Source organism: Monodon monoceros, unplaced genomic scaffold (assembly GCF_005190385.1).
Source record: "Monodon monoceros isolate NGI ecotype Baffin Bay Population unplaced genomic scaffold, NGI_Narwhal_1 Super_Scaffold_15, whole genome shotgun sequence".
In the NCBI taxonomy this organism is placed as follows: domain Eukaryota; kingdom Metazoa; phylum Chordata; class Mammalia; order Artiodactyla; family Monodontidae; genus Monodon; species Monodon monoceros.
In genome coordinates this window covers 81,081,305-81,098,290 of record NW_021703771.1, presented here as the reverse complement: position 1 = coordinate 81,098,290, position 16,986 = coordinate 81,081,305, and the positions used below count along the sequence as shown (strand labels likewise).

The following is a 16,986-nucleotide window of genomic DNA, read 5'->3' as shown; positions in this document are numbered from 1 at the left end:
GGGACTCTGAACACGTGAGTAGTTGTTCCAATAGTAGCTGGTGACTATGTGGCTTCAGGCCGTTCTCCCTGTCTTGTGTACTATCCCACTTTACAGAGGCAACTTGCTTCTATCTATGCCCAATTCCAGGGCTGCTGAAGGGGTGAAACTGGAAATCCCCACCTAGATCTGGTTATCCCTGTTGGGTGACCCCACGCTTACTGTTCAGTCTTCTGTGCCCCCTGCTAAATTCCAAGGCCCGAGGGGGCAGGGGTCGTGCTCGCCAGGTTTGCTGCCGTATCCCCAGCACCTCGTCCAGCCCCCGCCAGCAACAAACACTCCGCAAGCCTTGGTTCACAGGACAAATAAATTAACCTCGATGGGTCTTCACCATGAGCCAGTCCCTGTGACAGGTCCCACATCCCGCCTCCTTTCAGCCTCACAAAAGAAATCTGAGGTTGGTCAGGGAATGCAAATCCTGATTTAGAGACAGGAAAGAGGCAGTGAGACGGGGAGAGGCAGTGAGACGGGGCAGGGGAGACGACACACACCTGTCACCCCAGGTGTGCAACCCTCTGGGCCTCACAGTCTCTGTGTTAAGTGGGAACACTGCCTGCTTGAAGGCTGTTGTAAGAGCTTAAACTCTTTTTAATTGAGCTATGACTGACACATGACACTGCATCTGTTTTAGGTGTACAGTACGATTCGATGTATGTATATACTGCGCAACGACTGCCTCAGTAAGTGCAGTTAACGACCATCACCACACAGAGGTACCAATTTTCGTGGGGATTTTGACAACTTTTAAGATCTACCCTCTTAGCAACAAAAGTTTAAAAAAAATTTTTTTTTTCTAATCACAAAGCACAGGGCCTGGCACACAGAAGGCACTTGGCCGTTTTTACTGAACTACGATAAGATGAGCCCAAGATATTCCAAGTAGAAAACGGTAACGCCGACCTCAAGTTCAGATATCTCGCCTCCTGATTCAGTGTCATTTCTGATAATTCATGCTGCTCCGTGAGGAGCGGGGAAAGGCCACGATACAGTTAGCTGACAAGGAAAACTGTAACAGCATTTCCAAACGTGCTCGCGGGAAAGACGCGAGAGAACGTGCGCGAGCACACACGGAGCGGGCGGTGGGCCTACCTGAGTGCCGGGCCAGGGCCGACAGGTCGAAGCGCTGCTTCCCGTCGGAGACGCCGCAGAGCAGGGCCTCCTTCTCGTCCACGCAGGCGTACTTCGTGTCCCACGTGAAGAAGTAGGAGCAGTCCACCTCCCCGGTGAACACGGGAGCCCCTCTCCCACTGTTACCTGTGCCACATCAAAAGGAAGAAAGCACCCACGATGTGACCAAAACCCAGGAACGTCCCAGGAGCAGAGACAGCAAACAGGACACCCGTAGCAGGTGTGCAGGCAAACAAGTTCCGGGCTCAAACCCCAGAGATCAGAGTGGCTTCACTGCGTTTCACACGACCTAAACCCTGCAGGGCAGGCCTGTGTCCCTTTCATCTAGGTGGGATGGTCTCAAGAGGACAGAAGCCTGTTTTCAGCGGGGTGTGAGCCCCAGGCAGCGGTCAGTCTCTGAGAGGCTCATAAACACCAAGCCAGAACAGGGAGTCACCGAAAGGGGGGCAGAGATCAGGGCTCCAGTTCCAGAGAAGTGCCACCGGCTTAATGATGTGCATGTGAGCGGGACGCGTTCCCCAGGACTCGCCCCTAAAATGAGCACGGAAGAGGGATAAGGTCTGCAGCCGCTCCCAACTGAAGGGTGCCGAGGTTTAGTAACCTCGCCCCGAGAGGGCCAGCATCCTGGATCCTGGGGACTCTGGCACGCGTGGGTCTCTAACGCCCCACTCCAATCAGCCCGAGGGAGCCCCACGGGGCTCTCAACCGTGAGCCCTCCCGGCTCAGCTCCGCTCTGCAAGCCAGGCCTTCATGTGCCGCCTCCCCGTCCACGTAGCGTGGGCTTCAGCAAACTCTGTTGACTTTTCCCGTACCAGAAATTCTATCCCCTCGCCTTTCCGAGCTAGTGCACTGCTGGCACGAAGGCGCGTTTTCCACCCCTTGATGGTTTAATAATCCTCCTCTGGACCTCCTACATGATTTACCTTTCTTGAGGTTTAGGGCCCTGAAGTGCACAGTGTTCTAACGGAAATAATATTCTGTACCAAGGGCGAATGCTGTTTCAACTGCAACTTCTATTGAATCTTTAATATTATAAACATCGTAATCATAACACCAGCGACAGCGGCTAAGGCACACGGAGCACAAGCTGAGGCAGGCGCCATGCGAAGCACTGAGCCCTCCACAGGGGCTGGATGCAGAGAGCAGGCTCTGTGTTAGGTACTTCACATACATTCCCGTATTTCCACCGTGAAATCCTACGACACAGGGACGAGCTTAGCCCCGTTCTGCAGATTTAGGGGGGCTAAATAATTCGCCTATGGCTTCATAGCTAGAGGGCAGAGGAGCCAGAAATCAAGCCCAGACGGTCTGGCCCCGGAGCCAGACTCACAACCGCAAGGCAAGACTTCCCTGCGCTACTGTGTGTCTTTGGTTTGTTGGGTTTTTTTTTTTTTTTTAGTAAGTCCTCTAAGCCATTCTCTTTTAAGAACCAGCGCTCCCAACTTCCCTTCCGACAGCACCCGCTCTAGCTGGGGGTCCGCCGTGCCCTCCACCGACGGAGCAGTGAAGCTGCTTCGCCTCTTTCCCACATGCTCCCCACCCCTCTGCCCCTTCAAGGTTTACATACAGTTTAGTCCCGCTGGATTGGTATATTCCACTGTTCAGAGAAGATCTGTGTTTCCTGAAAACCTGATGCAGTCACAGTGCTTTTCTTTTACCAGATAAGTTTACAGACGATTAAACGATCCTATGAATGGTTCCAGGGTCCATTCCTACTCAGGAGCTAGATCTGCATCTGAAACTTACGAATGATCTGCTGGGAGAGCCCATTTTAAATAAAATTTAAATAACCACTGGCATGCACCCTACCTGCATTCTTATTTAATTCCTCCAAGAATTTGAGGAGAATAGTAAAGGAAGACTCCCCACTACCAAACCACGCTGTTTATTTAAACACAACGACCGCTAAGCCCTACGGTTCCCAGCCACGAGCTGGATGAGGATGACTTTCTGTAATCTCTCCACCAATCTCATCCCTGAAAGTTTCCTGGCTCTCCAGGCTCCAGCACATCCCCCAGCACACCCTTTACGTGGCCTGGCGGTATGTGGATTCTGCACCGGCTGAAGGCAAAAAGTGGACCCTCCCAGTGAAACCCAGCTCTGGCCTGAGCGGCAGGCGGCTGCCCCATCCCCCCACCGCTCTGGGACAGAAACCCGTGCTGCCTGCTCACTAAACCGGTTTATCTTTCCCTCTAGGCCCATGACTAAACTGCACTTCCCGCCTCACTGCCTCTGAGGCTGGGCCATGCCTCTTAGTTCTGGTCCATTAAAAAAAACAACTGCTGTTCCCATTCTGCAGAGTCCTTGGAAGCCATGTCCGCAGGCAGCAGCAACACGAGGTGGAAAATGCAAAGGTCCCCACACGACCACGTGGAGCACAGCCCCCTAAGGCCTGAACGGAATTAAAGAAACTAAGTCTTCAGTGTGATCATGAGTCACCTGAATCTGTGGACAGTTTTTACTGGCCTATGCTAACACACCGCACTCCTCCCCCCAAAACGGTCTAATGTCCTTATGCAACAGGATCACCAATAATCAGGTATCACGTTACATCAAACTAGATATAAGTTATTGAAACAAATAGGAAAATATATATATATATATTATGGACAAAAAAATAAACTTATGTACCTCTGTGTCTTGAAATGCATGAAACCCTAGATTCAGAAGCATAAATAATTCCTGGAGATCCAAGTTGAACTATAAACCACATTTCATAATATTCCATAGCCAATCAACACCCAATTCAACATGCAAAAATACATTATTACCAATAAACACAGAATCCACCAAGGGGTTTTCTCTAAAAACTCTAAATTTAAATTCAAACAAGGTAAAAATGGAATAATTTTAGCGTACACAGAGCATAGTACCTACAGTTGGCTCCAAATCACAGACCTAGAAGGAGTCTTAAATATTTCATAATCCAGCTCCAGCCTGAGAGTAGGCTCAAAAACACCTAAAGTCTCTGGATCTGGTCTCCGTGTCACGATCACAGTGACATGAGTCTTCAGGATTAAGGCACTGCTATCAGTTTTGTCAGGTCTGATAATGGCACTGAGGTTACGTGAAGGAACGTCCTTTCCTGCAGTCTGGGTGGAGTGTTAACGATCCACTGGTGACGTGACAGAGCATATAAACGTGAGGCAAGTTTGGTGGAACATTAACAGCTGTTAAGCCTGAGTGGTGGGTGTGTAGGTTTTCACTATAATGTTCTTTCCACTTATATATTCGAAAATGTGTATGACAAAAAGGAATAAAGGAAAAACAAATGGCCTCTCCTATTTGTTTCCCGCCTCAGCCCCCTTGGGCTCTAGCTTCCTGGCACGACTCCCGGATGTCCATCCCTCTTCCCTGGGAGCCCCTGACCAAGGGCCCTTCTCAACATCCTCCTCGTCTGCTGGGATCTTTCTGGATCATTATTCCATCCTCCCAACATGCCCAGGTGAGATCAGCGCGTTCCCAAAGATCGCGGCCAAGTCATTTATAAAAAGTGCGCACAGAACAGGGCCAAAGGAGGTAGCGACAGGACAGAGGCAGCCTCGGCCCACACAAGTCGCCCACCGCAGAGCAGCCCAGCAGCAGGGGAGTCTGGGAGACCCGGGCAGCCCGAGTGCCTGAGGGTCTGGGGACTTGGGATAAGAAGGAGGCTGCATTTCCCAGGGGCCTGGACACAGAGTAGAAGGGGTGGACTTCAGAGAGGGTCTCCTACGAGCCTGGAAGAGGTGAGGATGACGGAAGAAAGACGGAGAATCTGGGGAAGGCAGGGCGGGCATTCAAACCAAAGGGAGATGGATCCAAAGGCCACGTCCAAGCCAGATGCATGGCCACCCCTGCTCAGTCCCTTCACGCTGATTTCTAGATAAAGTCCAACTCCTCTGCAGGACACATAAGCTTTTCACAACGTTGCTCCACCCCCTTCTTTAGCCATGGCTTGGACACCCAGCTCTGACCTGCTCACGGCTACCCAAATTCCCGCCTCTGCATGAGCTGTTTGTTCCTCCTGCCACAAAGACCAGCCCCCATGGCCACCCGGCTTCTGCGCCCAGCTTGCCCCTAACTGTCCTGCAGGGCTCCCTCACCCAGCACCTCCTCTTAACTGCCTCGGTCCTCGGGGGTAGCCAGACCCCAGACCCCTGACCTCAGGGCCTCCCTCCGGATAAAGGCCCAGGTGACAGACCTTGCCAGGCACCTGCAGCCTGCCCACGTCCCCTGCACTACGCCATCACCATCCTCATCTTTCTCTCTGCTGCTGGTGTGTAAATGCCCGGGGAGCTCTCAGCCATCACGGCATCCCTGGGCTTCGCAGGGTCTGAGCAAACACGCACCACTATCACGTGTCCAACGCATCAACTGAGAACATGCCTCCAGTGTGAGCTCGGAGCGCACGTGGCAGGGGTAGGGGCTGACAGGCAACAGCGGGCTGAGGACAACAGTGACGATGGCCAGCGGCGCCAGGAGTCAAGGGGTGTCCTGCTGTGAGGTCTCCCTCCCGCTTCAGTCCAGGTGACTCTCTGCCGACTCTCCGGGCGGGTTACCAGCGCTCGGCGGTGGTCGCCACCCCTCCTGCCTGCCTCCACCACCAGAGCTGCTTCTGGAGCACGGCTCCCGTCACGCACAGCTGCCTCCCACAGGCCCCGCAGTGAGTCACGCGGGAACCTGCCCCGTGACCAGATGGTTAAGAGCTCTACCATAGAAACACACAAAACAAACAGTGAGGGGCCAGGAGACCCTCAGGGGTGGGGCGGCCGTGCGAGACTGTGCCGGCTGTGCGGACGGGGCCAGACCCAGGCGGCTCCCAGACCGGAGCTCTGTGCAGGGGCTCAGCCGGCTTGCGGGGCACCTGGGGTCACGGCTTGGGGGTCCACTGATTGGACGGCTCTCTCAAGATGGTGGGATCCCATCACCTCTCAAGAGATGCAAACTGTGTTCAGAATCTCTGAGATACGGACGGCAGTGCGGCTCTGTGAAATGCCAGTGCCACTGTGACGTCAAGGTAGCTTCTCCGAGTCACTCAGAAAAACCAAACATTCCACTTAAAGTTGCCCTGGGGTCTCTTGAGATCCCCAAATCCCACCTCTACAGCAGGGCCACCATTTGCAAAAAGGGTCACCTAGAAACTCAGTTCCTAAAAGAAGAGTTGTTTAGTGACAACCCATCAGAAGGTGGTGAGTAAACCCAGACTGCCGGCTTTGAGCGCACTCCGGGAGAGCCAGAATTCAGGACAGAGAGGCTTTCCCAGAGAGCCTGACTCTGGGCCCAGTCCCCACACAAACAGAAAACGGAAACAAGACGTGTGTGTCAGGCGTCGGCAGGGCGGGGTGGGGTACTCCTACCCGCTACAACAGAGGGGGCCTCAAAGGGGCCACGTCTGCAGGAGGACGTCTGGGCACCCCACTCAGCGCTCCACATCTCCACGGAGCCCGCCCACCCGCGCAGGTACGCGGCTGATCCAGGGCGCACTCACCCGCAGTCTGATTGCACGCGAAGCTGATGACGCTCATCCGCTGGAAGCCAGAGCTGCACGTGTCGCCCCCGAAATACACCAAGGTGAGGTCTCCGTCTGAGTACCTAGGTTTTTGCAATACACACACGCACGTGTTTGGTAGAACCAAGCAAGAAACTTGAATCCTTAAACATTTCTACAGTGAGCCTTCGCATACCATCCACAGAGCAGCAGCGACACAAAACAGCGAGCCCTCTCGCAGGCTGGGGAAGAACCGTCTACAGGAGATGAGTTCCAAATGGACGGGCTTCTCGTCCTCTTACTTCAAAGTAATAACTGGCTGGGAAAAGGCACTGAAGCTTTTGCTAGGACCATGAGGCCTCTTCTGCTCTCATTTTCAGATTTTGTACAAAATAAGTAATGCCCAAGAAGACACAGTTTTTCCAGCAACTGCCATAAAGTGTGACCTGAGGGATCCTGGTCCCTCAGCTCAGAGAAACTACATTTTGATAAAGCTTTTGTGAAGGTAACTACCGAGGTAAGGGTCACGAGAATTGTGATGAATGCGTTTTCCTAGTTGTTCAACACTTGTGTGTGATGCCCATGGTGTTTCAGATTCTCAAACCACCAGAGAAAAATCAAAACTCCTCGGAAACGTAAATTGTAACATACAAAAGCCATATCAACTAATGAAATAGCTTTCCTACAGTACGGTTCCCTGCAAACAATAGATTATAAAGCGAACCGTATTAACAGAAGCATTCTTACTGTAAAGCCAGGAAAAGCATCCACTGGTCAGGGACAGACGGCACCTGCCTGACTCAGGCAGGAAAATCATGCCAGCTTAACTGATTTCCCTGTGCTGTGCGGAAGGTGGAAGGAGGAGGAAGGCGGGGGAGTATGTTACGTTTCACAGGAACACACACGATGCACCTGAAGTTACGTGGAGGCTGTACGCACCGAAGGGTTTGACCCTGGAGCTTCCCTGCCACTTTGACTTGAGTGGAATCTGACTTCTTCACTTGGCAAACTGCAGCATCCTTCTTATCACAGATGTGTGCTTCAGTTCCTCCACAGACTTTCAAATAAAAAACATATTCCTCCCCCTCTGCGGTATAGTACGAGGAGTTTGAAGCTAAGGAAAAGGGGATAAACAAGAAGAGGCTCTGTTACGCACACAGGTGTGGGTGGCAAAGTGACAGCATCAAACTTGAAACGCCCACCCCAGGGCAGGGGGAGCTCGGTCCCTGGGCTCTCATTCCCTCTCCCACTTCCCAGCCCCCAGGCACCCACTCACCTCCAGGCTGGCTGAGCGGCTGGAGGTCAATGGCGATGTCGTGCTGCTCGCTGCTCAGAGAGCAGTTCCCACTTTCCAGGTAATCCCTGTGGCAGGCGTACTCAGTGATCCACTCGATTTCAAAGCGGCAGTTGGATTTCGCCGTGAGCTTGGGAAGGGTGCCCTATCATGAACGGGGTGAAAGGAATGAAATTAATTCTTTTCATGAAGCTTAAATGCAGATGTTTCTGTGCTTCTGAAAAGCCAAAGGTATGTTATTGGGGTTTGACATTTTTCTGTTCTTTTGTCTGCCTTACAACGACTGCATTTCCTTGAAACCCTTCCAGTCCCTTCCAGAGTCACGCGCAGGAGTCAGCCTGTGAGCCCGCCCTGAACGTGGTATCACCCGCCCACCACGCCCCTGGCAAGCAGTAATGACGTGTGAATGGCCTGTGGTCCGTGCACCCCTTTCAATCACAGGTGCCGCTGAGCCTGTGCCAGATGGACCCCCACCCCCACCCCTGCCCGCTGGGTGGACATCACTGAGCCTGCATGCATCTGGGGAGATGGTCCCTAGCCCCTTTCCACGGGAACGTCCATGGCTCTAGGGCACACTTCACCTGTATTCACATCTGTTCCTGCCCCTGGGTGAAGCCAGGGTATCGCCCACCACACACCCGGCTTCTGGGAAGGATGCCACGAAGTCACTGTTCACCGGGGGGCGGTGTCATCTTTCTAACCTTCCCTGGGAGAAACGTCTCCCTGGCCTTAGCATCAGGAGGAGCTGTGCTGATTCCAGGCCCCTCACTCTGCAAGCGCCTACCAAGCACCTGCTACGTGCCAGGCACGGGACTAAGTGCCGGGTTTACCCTCACATGATTAGTAAGGTGCAGAGCTGCAGTCCAGCCCCGACTACTGACTCAAAATCTACGCTTTAAGCCCTTGGCTCAGAGCAGTCAGACATACATACAGTGATGTGGACCAAGTGCTGAGTGAGAGAAGCTGGACACCACGTGCTGTGTGACTCCACTTGTGTGGGATGTCAGGAAAGGCGAGACAGAAAGGTGGTCCACAGCTGCCGGGGCTGGGGGAGCAGGGGAGTGATGGCAACTGGGCAGCAGGCTTCTCTGGGGTAATGGAAAAGTTCTAACACAGACCGTGGCGCTGACTGTGCAATTTTGTTAGTACACTAATAACCGTTAAATTGTACTTAAAACAGGTGTATTTTTATAGTACATAAATTCAATAAAACTCTTTTAAAAAGATCTGTGTGAATGTTTACTCAAGATCCAGCTCCTAGAAGCATTCAATGAGCCAGTGGAAATTCTTCAGTAAACCTTCAAGTGTTAAGGGGTCCAAGCCCACGTCACCCAAGTTCTACCCAGGGAACAGTCAGGCTGGAAACAGAACCCTCAGCTCCACTGATAGCCCACCAGCCCAACGGCCTCACATCCCATGGAGAACAGAGGGGAACTTCTCCATTCTCTCCCTCGTGATAGTGTGAAATGATTTCTCACTGAATGCAGCACAAGTAAGAAAGGAACACACTAAAACCACTGCCGGCTTAGAACATCTCATCAGGCTCAAAAGACTCTGATTCACATCTGTAGGATGGATAGTATAAATAAATAGTCCTCAATATCACGTTCAGGACTAACGCTGATTACCGGTCAGTCAGGTCTCTGCTGAGCAGACATCACGCGACCCTAGAAGTCTGGGGACAACAAATGGAAAGCTGGCTGGACTGCACTTCTGTCTCCATACACGCCCCCCTACACACACACACACACACACACACACACACACACACACACACACACACGGCCAGTTGCCTGCCAGAAACCAGAGCAAATTCCACGTTTGTTTGGGGGGAGGGGAGGACATTCTTTGGCAAAAGAATTCAGCTCCTCCTACTTCATTCTACAAGGAGAAGGCAGAAATAAATTGGAGGAAAGCCCTACCCTTCCTTCCTCCCTGGGGATGTCTCCCCTCATGAGCACCGCATCTGCAAAGACACTTAAGCAGCAGTGGACCAGGGAGACACCACTGGGCACGGGGCCCAAGGACACCCCAGACGCAGGCCCGACCCTCAAGGAGTTTACAACCGCACTCGAATTGAGTAAACAGCCAGAGGACAGGGTGGTCAATCTGCCCGGGAGAGTGGGGGAGGCAGGGCGGAGGCGGGCAGGCGACGGGGTGACACGCTCCACTCTGAGTTGGCAGGAACCTCCCTTCTGGCCCTAATTCTCCTACACTGGTACCCACCCCCAGAACCTCAGCCGCTGGCCCGAGCCATTTCTGCCAGGTCTACATACCATCTGTACTACTCCTTTCTTACTATGTTTCTATAAACCAATTAGTTATTTTGACCGTGCCTCATCTGAAGCACTAACAGACGTGAAATCACAGGTTTCGGATGATACGTACGGTCTTTTCAAATATTCATTTCAACCAGCATCGCTCTACAATTTTTTTAAATCTGTCTATGAACCACTTAATATCGCACTCGACCCTTGAACAAAACACCATTCTCTTAGCATAGACACCCCTCCGGGTCGTTGAAAAACAGCAAACAGCAAGCCGAGCACGTGCGTCTGAGTCAGTCCCAGGAAGCATGGCTGCCACCTCCACGGAGGCATCTGTCCTGCACCAGCCCCACCCTGACTTGTGCTCACGCCACTGGGGCGTCCTCTCAGACAAGCCACTCACCTCTCTGCGCTCCGACGGGCAGACAAACGTGATAGTCACTGCCGGGCTGTGACCCTCACAGAAGTCTGGATGAACTGCCCCTTCTTTCACATAACTCAGGACAAGCCTGGAGGATACACGTCGAGAAAAGAGGGTTAGGATTACAAAAGTACAAATTACATTCCAATTAGTCTGCTGCCCTGAGCCTTCAGCTCAAGCTTCTGTTCTCCCTTTCCCCATGTGTGCAGAAAGGGAGAACAGAAGCTTACATTATGAAAGAAGCCATAGTACGAAATAAGTTAAATTTATTTCCATTTGGGGAAAAAAAAATTTTTTTAAGTAAACTTCAATGAGTGCTTTAAAAAAATAAGTAGAACAACCAACATATAAACTTAAATACTAAGAAAAGCTGTTTGAGTACAACAAAAAAGATTATAAACAATCTAACAAAACAAAACAAACACAGCCCAGCCAGCCAATTGCATTTCAGCCCGCAAGGCTACACAACCACTTCTTCTCTAAACAACCACTTCTCAGTGCAAGCGGAAGATCTTTTTTTTTTTAAGCCTGAAGACAGCCCAGCGCCCTGGCGACACGGCCTCCCGCGGCCAGGCAGAGCCTGGAACCACCCATGGGGGTGCTGGCCTAGCTGTGGGTTGTGGCCACAGTTCCCGGTGCACCGGTCACAGGACCACCGAAAACAGATGACCTTCCTTTCCTCTGAATACACGCTCAGGCTTTCGCTCGATGCCCACACTTTCCGAATTCGTCTCTAGCCCTCCCAGTAGGGAAAGACACCCATTTATCACTTAGGACGGTGCGATAGGCTGAACTGTGTCCCCGCAAACTTCGTATGTTGAAGCCGTAACCCCCAGGACCTCAGGATGTGACCGTATTTGGAAACAGGGCCTTGGAAGAGGTGATTAAGTTGAGTTCGCTGCTGTGGGCCCTAATCAGACAGTATGGGTGTCCTTATAAGGAGAGGAGATCAGGACACAGACACACAAAGGAGAGGCCGTGAGGGGACACAGGAGGTGGCTGTCTACGAGCCGAGAGGAAAGGTCTCAGAAGAACCCGCTGACAGCTCGGCCTCCAGAACTGAGAGGAAACAAATTTCTGCTGTTGAAGCCGCACAGTCTGTGGCACTTGCTGTGTCAGCTCTGGCAAACGAATACAGACGCACATATAGAAACCTCTCAGATGTTTTTAAATTTAGGTTATGCTCCAGCTCTTTCTGGGGACAGAAGTGTGATCTATTGCACACGGTGACACACCGCTAGTTCCAGACTAGAGCAGGTGCAGCAAGGCGTTTACCAAAGGCTCCTGGAACAGGGAGAAAATCAAAATCCTCGATCTAAGTTCAGGATGTGGTCACGTGTGACACACTGGAGAAAAACCTCTCCCCACCGAGAGAGGTACAAACGCAGGAGAAAAATGTGTGTAAACAACACAGCTTATTAGGAGAAATGAAACATCCCCACCGGGAACTAAGGAGCGCCCCCTCGTCCCAGTCGGGAAGCAAACTCTGCACCCAGAAGGGCGGTGGCAAAGTGGCCCTCCTGTCACTCGCCTCCAGGACGGTGTTTTTTAAAGAACAGATAAAACCACGGACGTAAAACCAACGTCACAGGTGACAAAGCAAGGAAGATACCCAAACACACCTTAAGGTAGGTGTGACTTCATGAAGTGGATACCCGTATGGACATGGGCTGGATCATGATACACATTTTCCTGCCTAAGTCACCAAGCCTACGTGACTCAAGCAACGACCAATAACTTTACAAGCATATGCGAAGTAGTAACTCTGCAAGCCCTGTTGAAAAGGGATATTCTTGCAACTCCCTGAAAAGCCAGGCTCTTGCTGAAGATTACACATGCCACCAGCAGACCGACCTGTCGTTGCTCATGAGCTTCAGTCCCTCCTTGGGCCGGCCGATGTCGAATGCCCGGTCCCCTCTCACCAGGCAGGCGGCAGTGCCGGTGGGACAGGAACGCACCTCCGGACTCGTGGCCCGTAGCACCTCTGTAAAACGTGTGACATTGAATCAGAGAATGTGTCAAGTGTAGCAATCACACTTAACCTTAGGTCCAGGGTCCCTTGTAAAAATTATCAAATTTTTTTAAGTCTCCATAAGTGATATAAGGTAGCAGAGGTCCGGAAACCCAGAAGAGTAGGTCCCATCCCGAGACCCTGGGCAAGCCAACGACCGATCTGAAAGTGGAAAATGGGAACAGCTTTCCTGCCCTGCAGGGCAGCCGGGAGGTGAGGGCGAAACAATGTAAGATGCTCACTCTGTACCTGGTACATAAGAGGTGCCGATAAACAGGGACTGAGATGCTACTGGTAGTTAAGGGACACAGCCCTTCTCCTAGAGCTACAGGAACCTTAGAATCACCTACAGACAAGAAAATGAAGGGTCTCCGTGGAGTGGATTGGTGGAAAGATGAGTAGATTCATGGAAACAACCTATGGACAGTTCTGGGTTCGAATCTTAGATCCACTCCTTTCTGTCTCTATAACTTTGGTCAAACTGCAGACGGATCCAACTGTCAGGGCGCCTACCTCACCAGTCTGGGGGAGGAGTAAAGTAAAGAACAAACTAGATGTGCCTGGGATAACAGCCAGACAGTGCAGCCTGCCGGCAGCAATACCACAATGACTACAGCTGTGTTTCTCTTTAGGCTGCGTTACTTTTATCGTCACCTGCTACCTTACACGTTACAGGGGGTTTACTGTGCATCTTCCCCAAGAGTGCAGGAACCTCCATGTGCTCAGTGCTGCAGCTCAGCGCCTAAATTAGAGGCCACCACATAACAGGGGCCCTAAAACAGTTCTGCCACGGATGGGTAAATATCACCCAGCCTGGGCTCTACCTAGTTCAAGTCTTATAGCACTCATCGAGGGCAGGGTTTCCATGTCTCCTTTCCCCCGGCAGCTCTCAGCACCCCCAGTACCCAAATCAGCCAATTCTCCCCTCATCATGAGAAGGAAGGTTTACTTGAGAATCCTGAAACCCAAAGCATCTGGCAGATAGAACATGTTGGCATGGCCAATGGTCAGAATGGACTTCGCGATGGCATCAGAATTTCCTGGGGGCAAAGGGGAGGGGTTGTGCAGAGAGCATCTTTGGGGACAAGCTTTCTTAGAGGGCCCAATCAGCGACAGGGTTATCCACAAAGGAGTACGGTGCAAGGGCAAAGATACTGAAGCCTCCAGAGAAATCCTTCACCATCCCCACCCACAACGCCCCCGGACTCAGACCTATGTCTCTGCAAACGTTGATGAACAGAGAAGTGTCCAGGTCAGAGTCGTCCACCAAATAAGCACCGCTGATCTTGATCAGTGGGTTTAAATCATGCTTCTTGAGCTCTCTGTCAAACACGTAGCACGGCACCTAGGAGAGACAGGAGAGAACACGAGTCTTTGACACACACCTTCCTGGGGGCTGGGGGCTCAGCAAAGCCTATGCCCCACATCATGGGACACCAGTCTCCACGCCGTGAGGTCCCCCGATGACAGCAAAGCCAAGGCCGACAGGGCTCCGGCTGCTTCTGCCCACCTGTTCCCTCCCAGCCGCTCCATCCCCGTCCCCCCTTGGCGTGCTGTCCTGCTGCCGCCTCTCACGCACGTCATCCCCTGTCCCTACACCCCCGCGGCCACCACGCCACAGCCCTGCAACCAGCGCAGACGTTCCCGCCTGCCCACCCTCACTGTCCTTTCTCCCTCTCCGTCACCCTCTGCTGGACGCAGCCACTACCCACTCTGACCTCACTACCACTCTCGGCCTTCCCCCCGGCCTCACGCCAATGGCCTTCCCCTGCCCGAAACTCTTTCTTCACTTGGCTGCCTGGCCTCCAGGGGCTCCTGGGGTCCCTCTGCCCACAGCCTGCTTTCTCAGCCTGCTGGGAATGTGCCTCAACCTCCTTTGAACGGACCCTAAGTGCAAGGTGTCCCACGGCTGACCTCTCGGCCACTCATTCCCCTGGTGACCTCGTGCACGACGCATTAGGTACCCGCCACTGGCTCCCAAGTGTATGTTTCTAGCCGTGACCTCTCCCCGCAAGCCCAGACTTCACAGCCAACGGCAGCACAAAAGATGTGTTCATGAGCAGACTCTGCAGACAGAACGCCTGGGTCCAAACTCCGGGGCTGACACTTAGTATGACCACGAGCCAATCGAGCCTCTGTGCCTCGGTTTCCCCATGTGTCAAGTGGGAATAATAACAGTAACTATCGATACTTCACAGGGTTGCTGTAAAGACTGAACGAGTTAATACATGTAATGCTCTTGGTGCAGGTCCTGGTGAGTCAATGTAAGTGTCACCTGCTGTTATTTACCGTTGTCACTTAGATACACAAAAGCATCTGAACTTTAACATATTTAAAATAGGTCCTTTTCCCCCTCAAAACCTGCTCTCATCCCAGCATTCCCCACCTCAGTAACGCACAATCGTTCAGCCCATTGCTCAGGGCCAAACCATGAAGGCCACGTTCCACATGCACGTTCCACATCCAAACCATCGGCAAGTCCTCTCAGCGCTTCAAACCCAACCCTGGATCGGGCTCCTCCGTTACCACCCGTGCCCAAGCTGCCATCACCTCTCGCCTGCAACAGTCTCTTTTAACGGGACCCCTGGTTCCACCTCCCATGTTCCCTTCCCCCAGCCAATGTCTCCACAAGCACCAGATCAATCCTTTTAAAATTCCACTGGGTCACATCACTCCCTGCTCAAAATCCACCAGTGGCCTCCCATCACACTGAGGGCAAAATCTCAGCTCTTCCACGGTCTCCAGCCTCGGGGACCCCCCACGCAGCCACGCTGGCTTCTGGGTACAGATCAGCCCCGTGGAAGTGATGCTGCCTCTACCTGGAATGATTCCCTTATAGCCCCACGGCTCTCTCACTGCGTTCCGGCCTCAGGTGAAGGGTCACCTGCGTAGTGGGGGCCATTTCTGACATCGCCAGCTCTCTTCTTCAGAGCACTGGTGTCTATCACCAGGCACCTCCACCTGCTAACTTGAGTGTAAGCTCCCCGAGGACAGGGCCTTTGTCACCGCTGTAGCCCTAAGCAAGGCTTAGGACAGTACCCAGAACCTAACGGGTCCGTTGAACACCCGCTCACTAACATGAAGAGAAGTTCCGCCTCTGGGCCTCTAGCTGGATTCTAATTTATGAGCACTCTCTCATCCCTATGAACGAATGGTCTTTTGTTTTTTTTTAAGTCAAGGAGTGTATCAAATCACGTTATCCACTTTAAGTGTATGCAGTTTTATTTGTCAATTATACCTCAACGCTGGCGGGAAAAAAAGGGGTGTAGGAGGAATGTCAAGGAACCCATTACAGGTGGCAAGACCCTGTGCTTTCGAAGTTCCACCAAATTCAGAAGGCAAGGCATTCAAGCCCAGAGATGTGCCCCCGAGTAAAGGCCCAGGTCGCCCAGTCTTTATGTGAAACATCCCCGTATCATTTTAATCGCCTCAGCCAAGGAATATTCTAAAAACTCATGTTCGCTGCAATCATTTCAAAATAGTTTGTTTCATCACTTCCTATGGATAATTTTCCTTAAATTGGCTTTTAGAAAACTGAAGCTATTCACAGGCAGGTCCGTTTACAAAAGTTAATGTTTAGCTTTTAAATGTGTCTCAGAAAGATGCTATCAAACCCGCAGGAATGCGCTGACCCACTAACCCTCTTCCCCTGTCCTGTTTGCAGAGACTTTGCGGAGAGCAAACGGATGGAACCCAAGGACTTGCACCCCCTCGGAGCCTCAGGGGGGCACCTAAACCCACTTCAACCAAACCCTTAAAGCAAAGTCTCCCGTTGCCTACAACGCTGACCAGAGATGCTGATGCCAACCAAGGAGGGCGAACATGGGCACAGAGCAGGTGAGGTCAGGAGGCCAGAACCACGCCTGGCACTACGTCCTGCAGAAAGGCAACAGAAGTGCAAGAAAGGGAGGACTGCAGACCCGGAGGAGGCTCTAGTAAAAGTAACCCGCGTCCATAATCCTGCAAATCTAGAGCTTGTCAACTCCTAGCAGGATAACACAGAAACATGAACTCAACGCAACGGGGCAGCAATTCAAGAAAGGAGACAAAGAAGCAACTCTCCAGCTACAAAATAAAGACGAGGGAGCGGGACGGCACACAGCAGGAGGGAAGATGGGGCCACACTCCTGAAACTAGCTCGATGTCACCGAAAGGCTTGAGGGCTTCCAGTGAGCCACGCCTGCTGCGGACACCCGGCTCAAGGCCGTGAGCAACTTCTGGCTGTCTCCCGACTCCAGGAAGGAACAGGAGACACGCCCAGCGCAGCGCCCCCCAGAACTGGAGGGAGCATCGGAAAAACAAGCAAGGCTCCTGGGGAAAGTCCTCCCACTTCCTGCTCCCCCGAGCAGAGCAATGGAG

At 52.3% G+C, this 16,986-nt stretch overlaps 1 protein-coding gene across 1 annotated transcript in view; it reads right to left on the bottom strand.

Moving 5' to 3' along the window:
• IGF2R (insulin like growth factor 2 receptor) overlaps positions 1 to 16,986 on the bottom strand; it is a 109,712-nt gene that overhangs the window by 58,357 nt on the left and 34,369 nt on the right. Inside the window, exons 5-11 of the mRNA XM_029224310.1 lie at positions 13,840 to 13,972; positions 12,471 to 12,600; positions 10,599 to 10,704; positions 7,911 to 8,073; positions 7,574 to 7,748; positions 6,635 to 6,738; positions 1,129 to 1,293 (exon numbers count right to left, since the gene is read on the bottom strand). Of these exons, the coding sequence (XP_029080143.1) occupies positions 1,129 to 1,293; positions 6,635 to 6,738; positions 7,574 to 7,748; positions 7,911 to 8,073; positions 10,599 to 10,704; positions 12,471 to 12,600; positions 13,840 to 13,972 (976 nt within the window). The remainder of the gene's footprint in view (positions 1 to 1,128; positions 1,294 to 6,634; positions 6,739 to 7,573; positions 7,749 to 7,910; positions 8,074 to 10,598; positions 10,705 to 12,470; positions 12,601 to 13,839; positions 13,973 to 16,986) is intronic.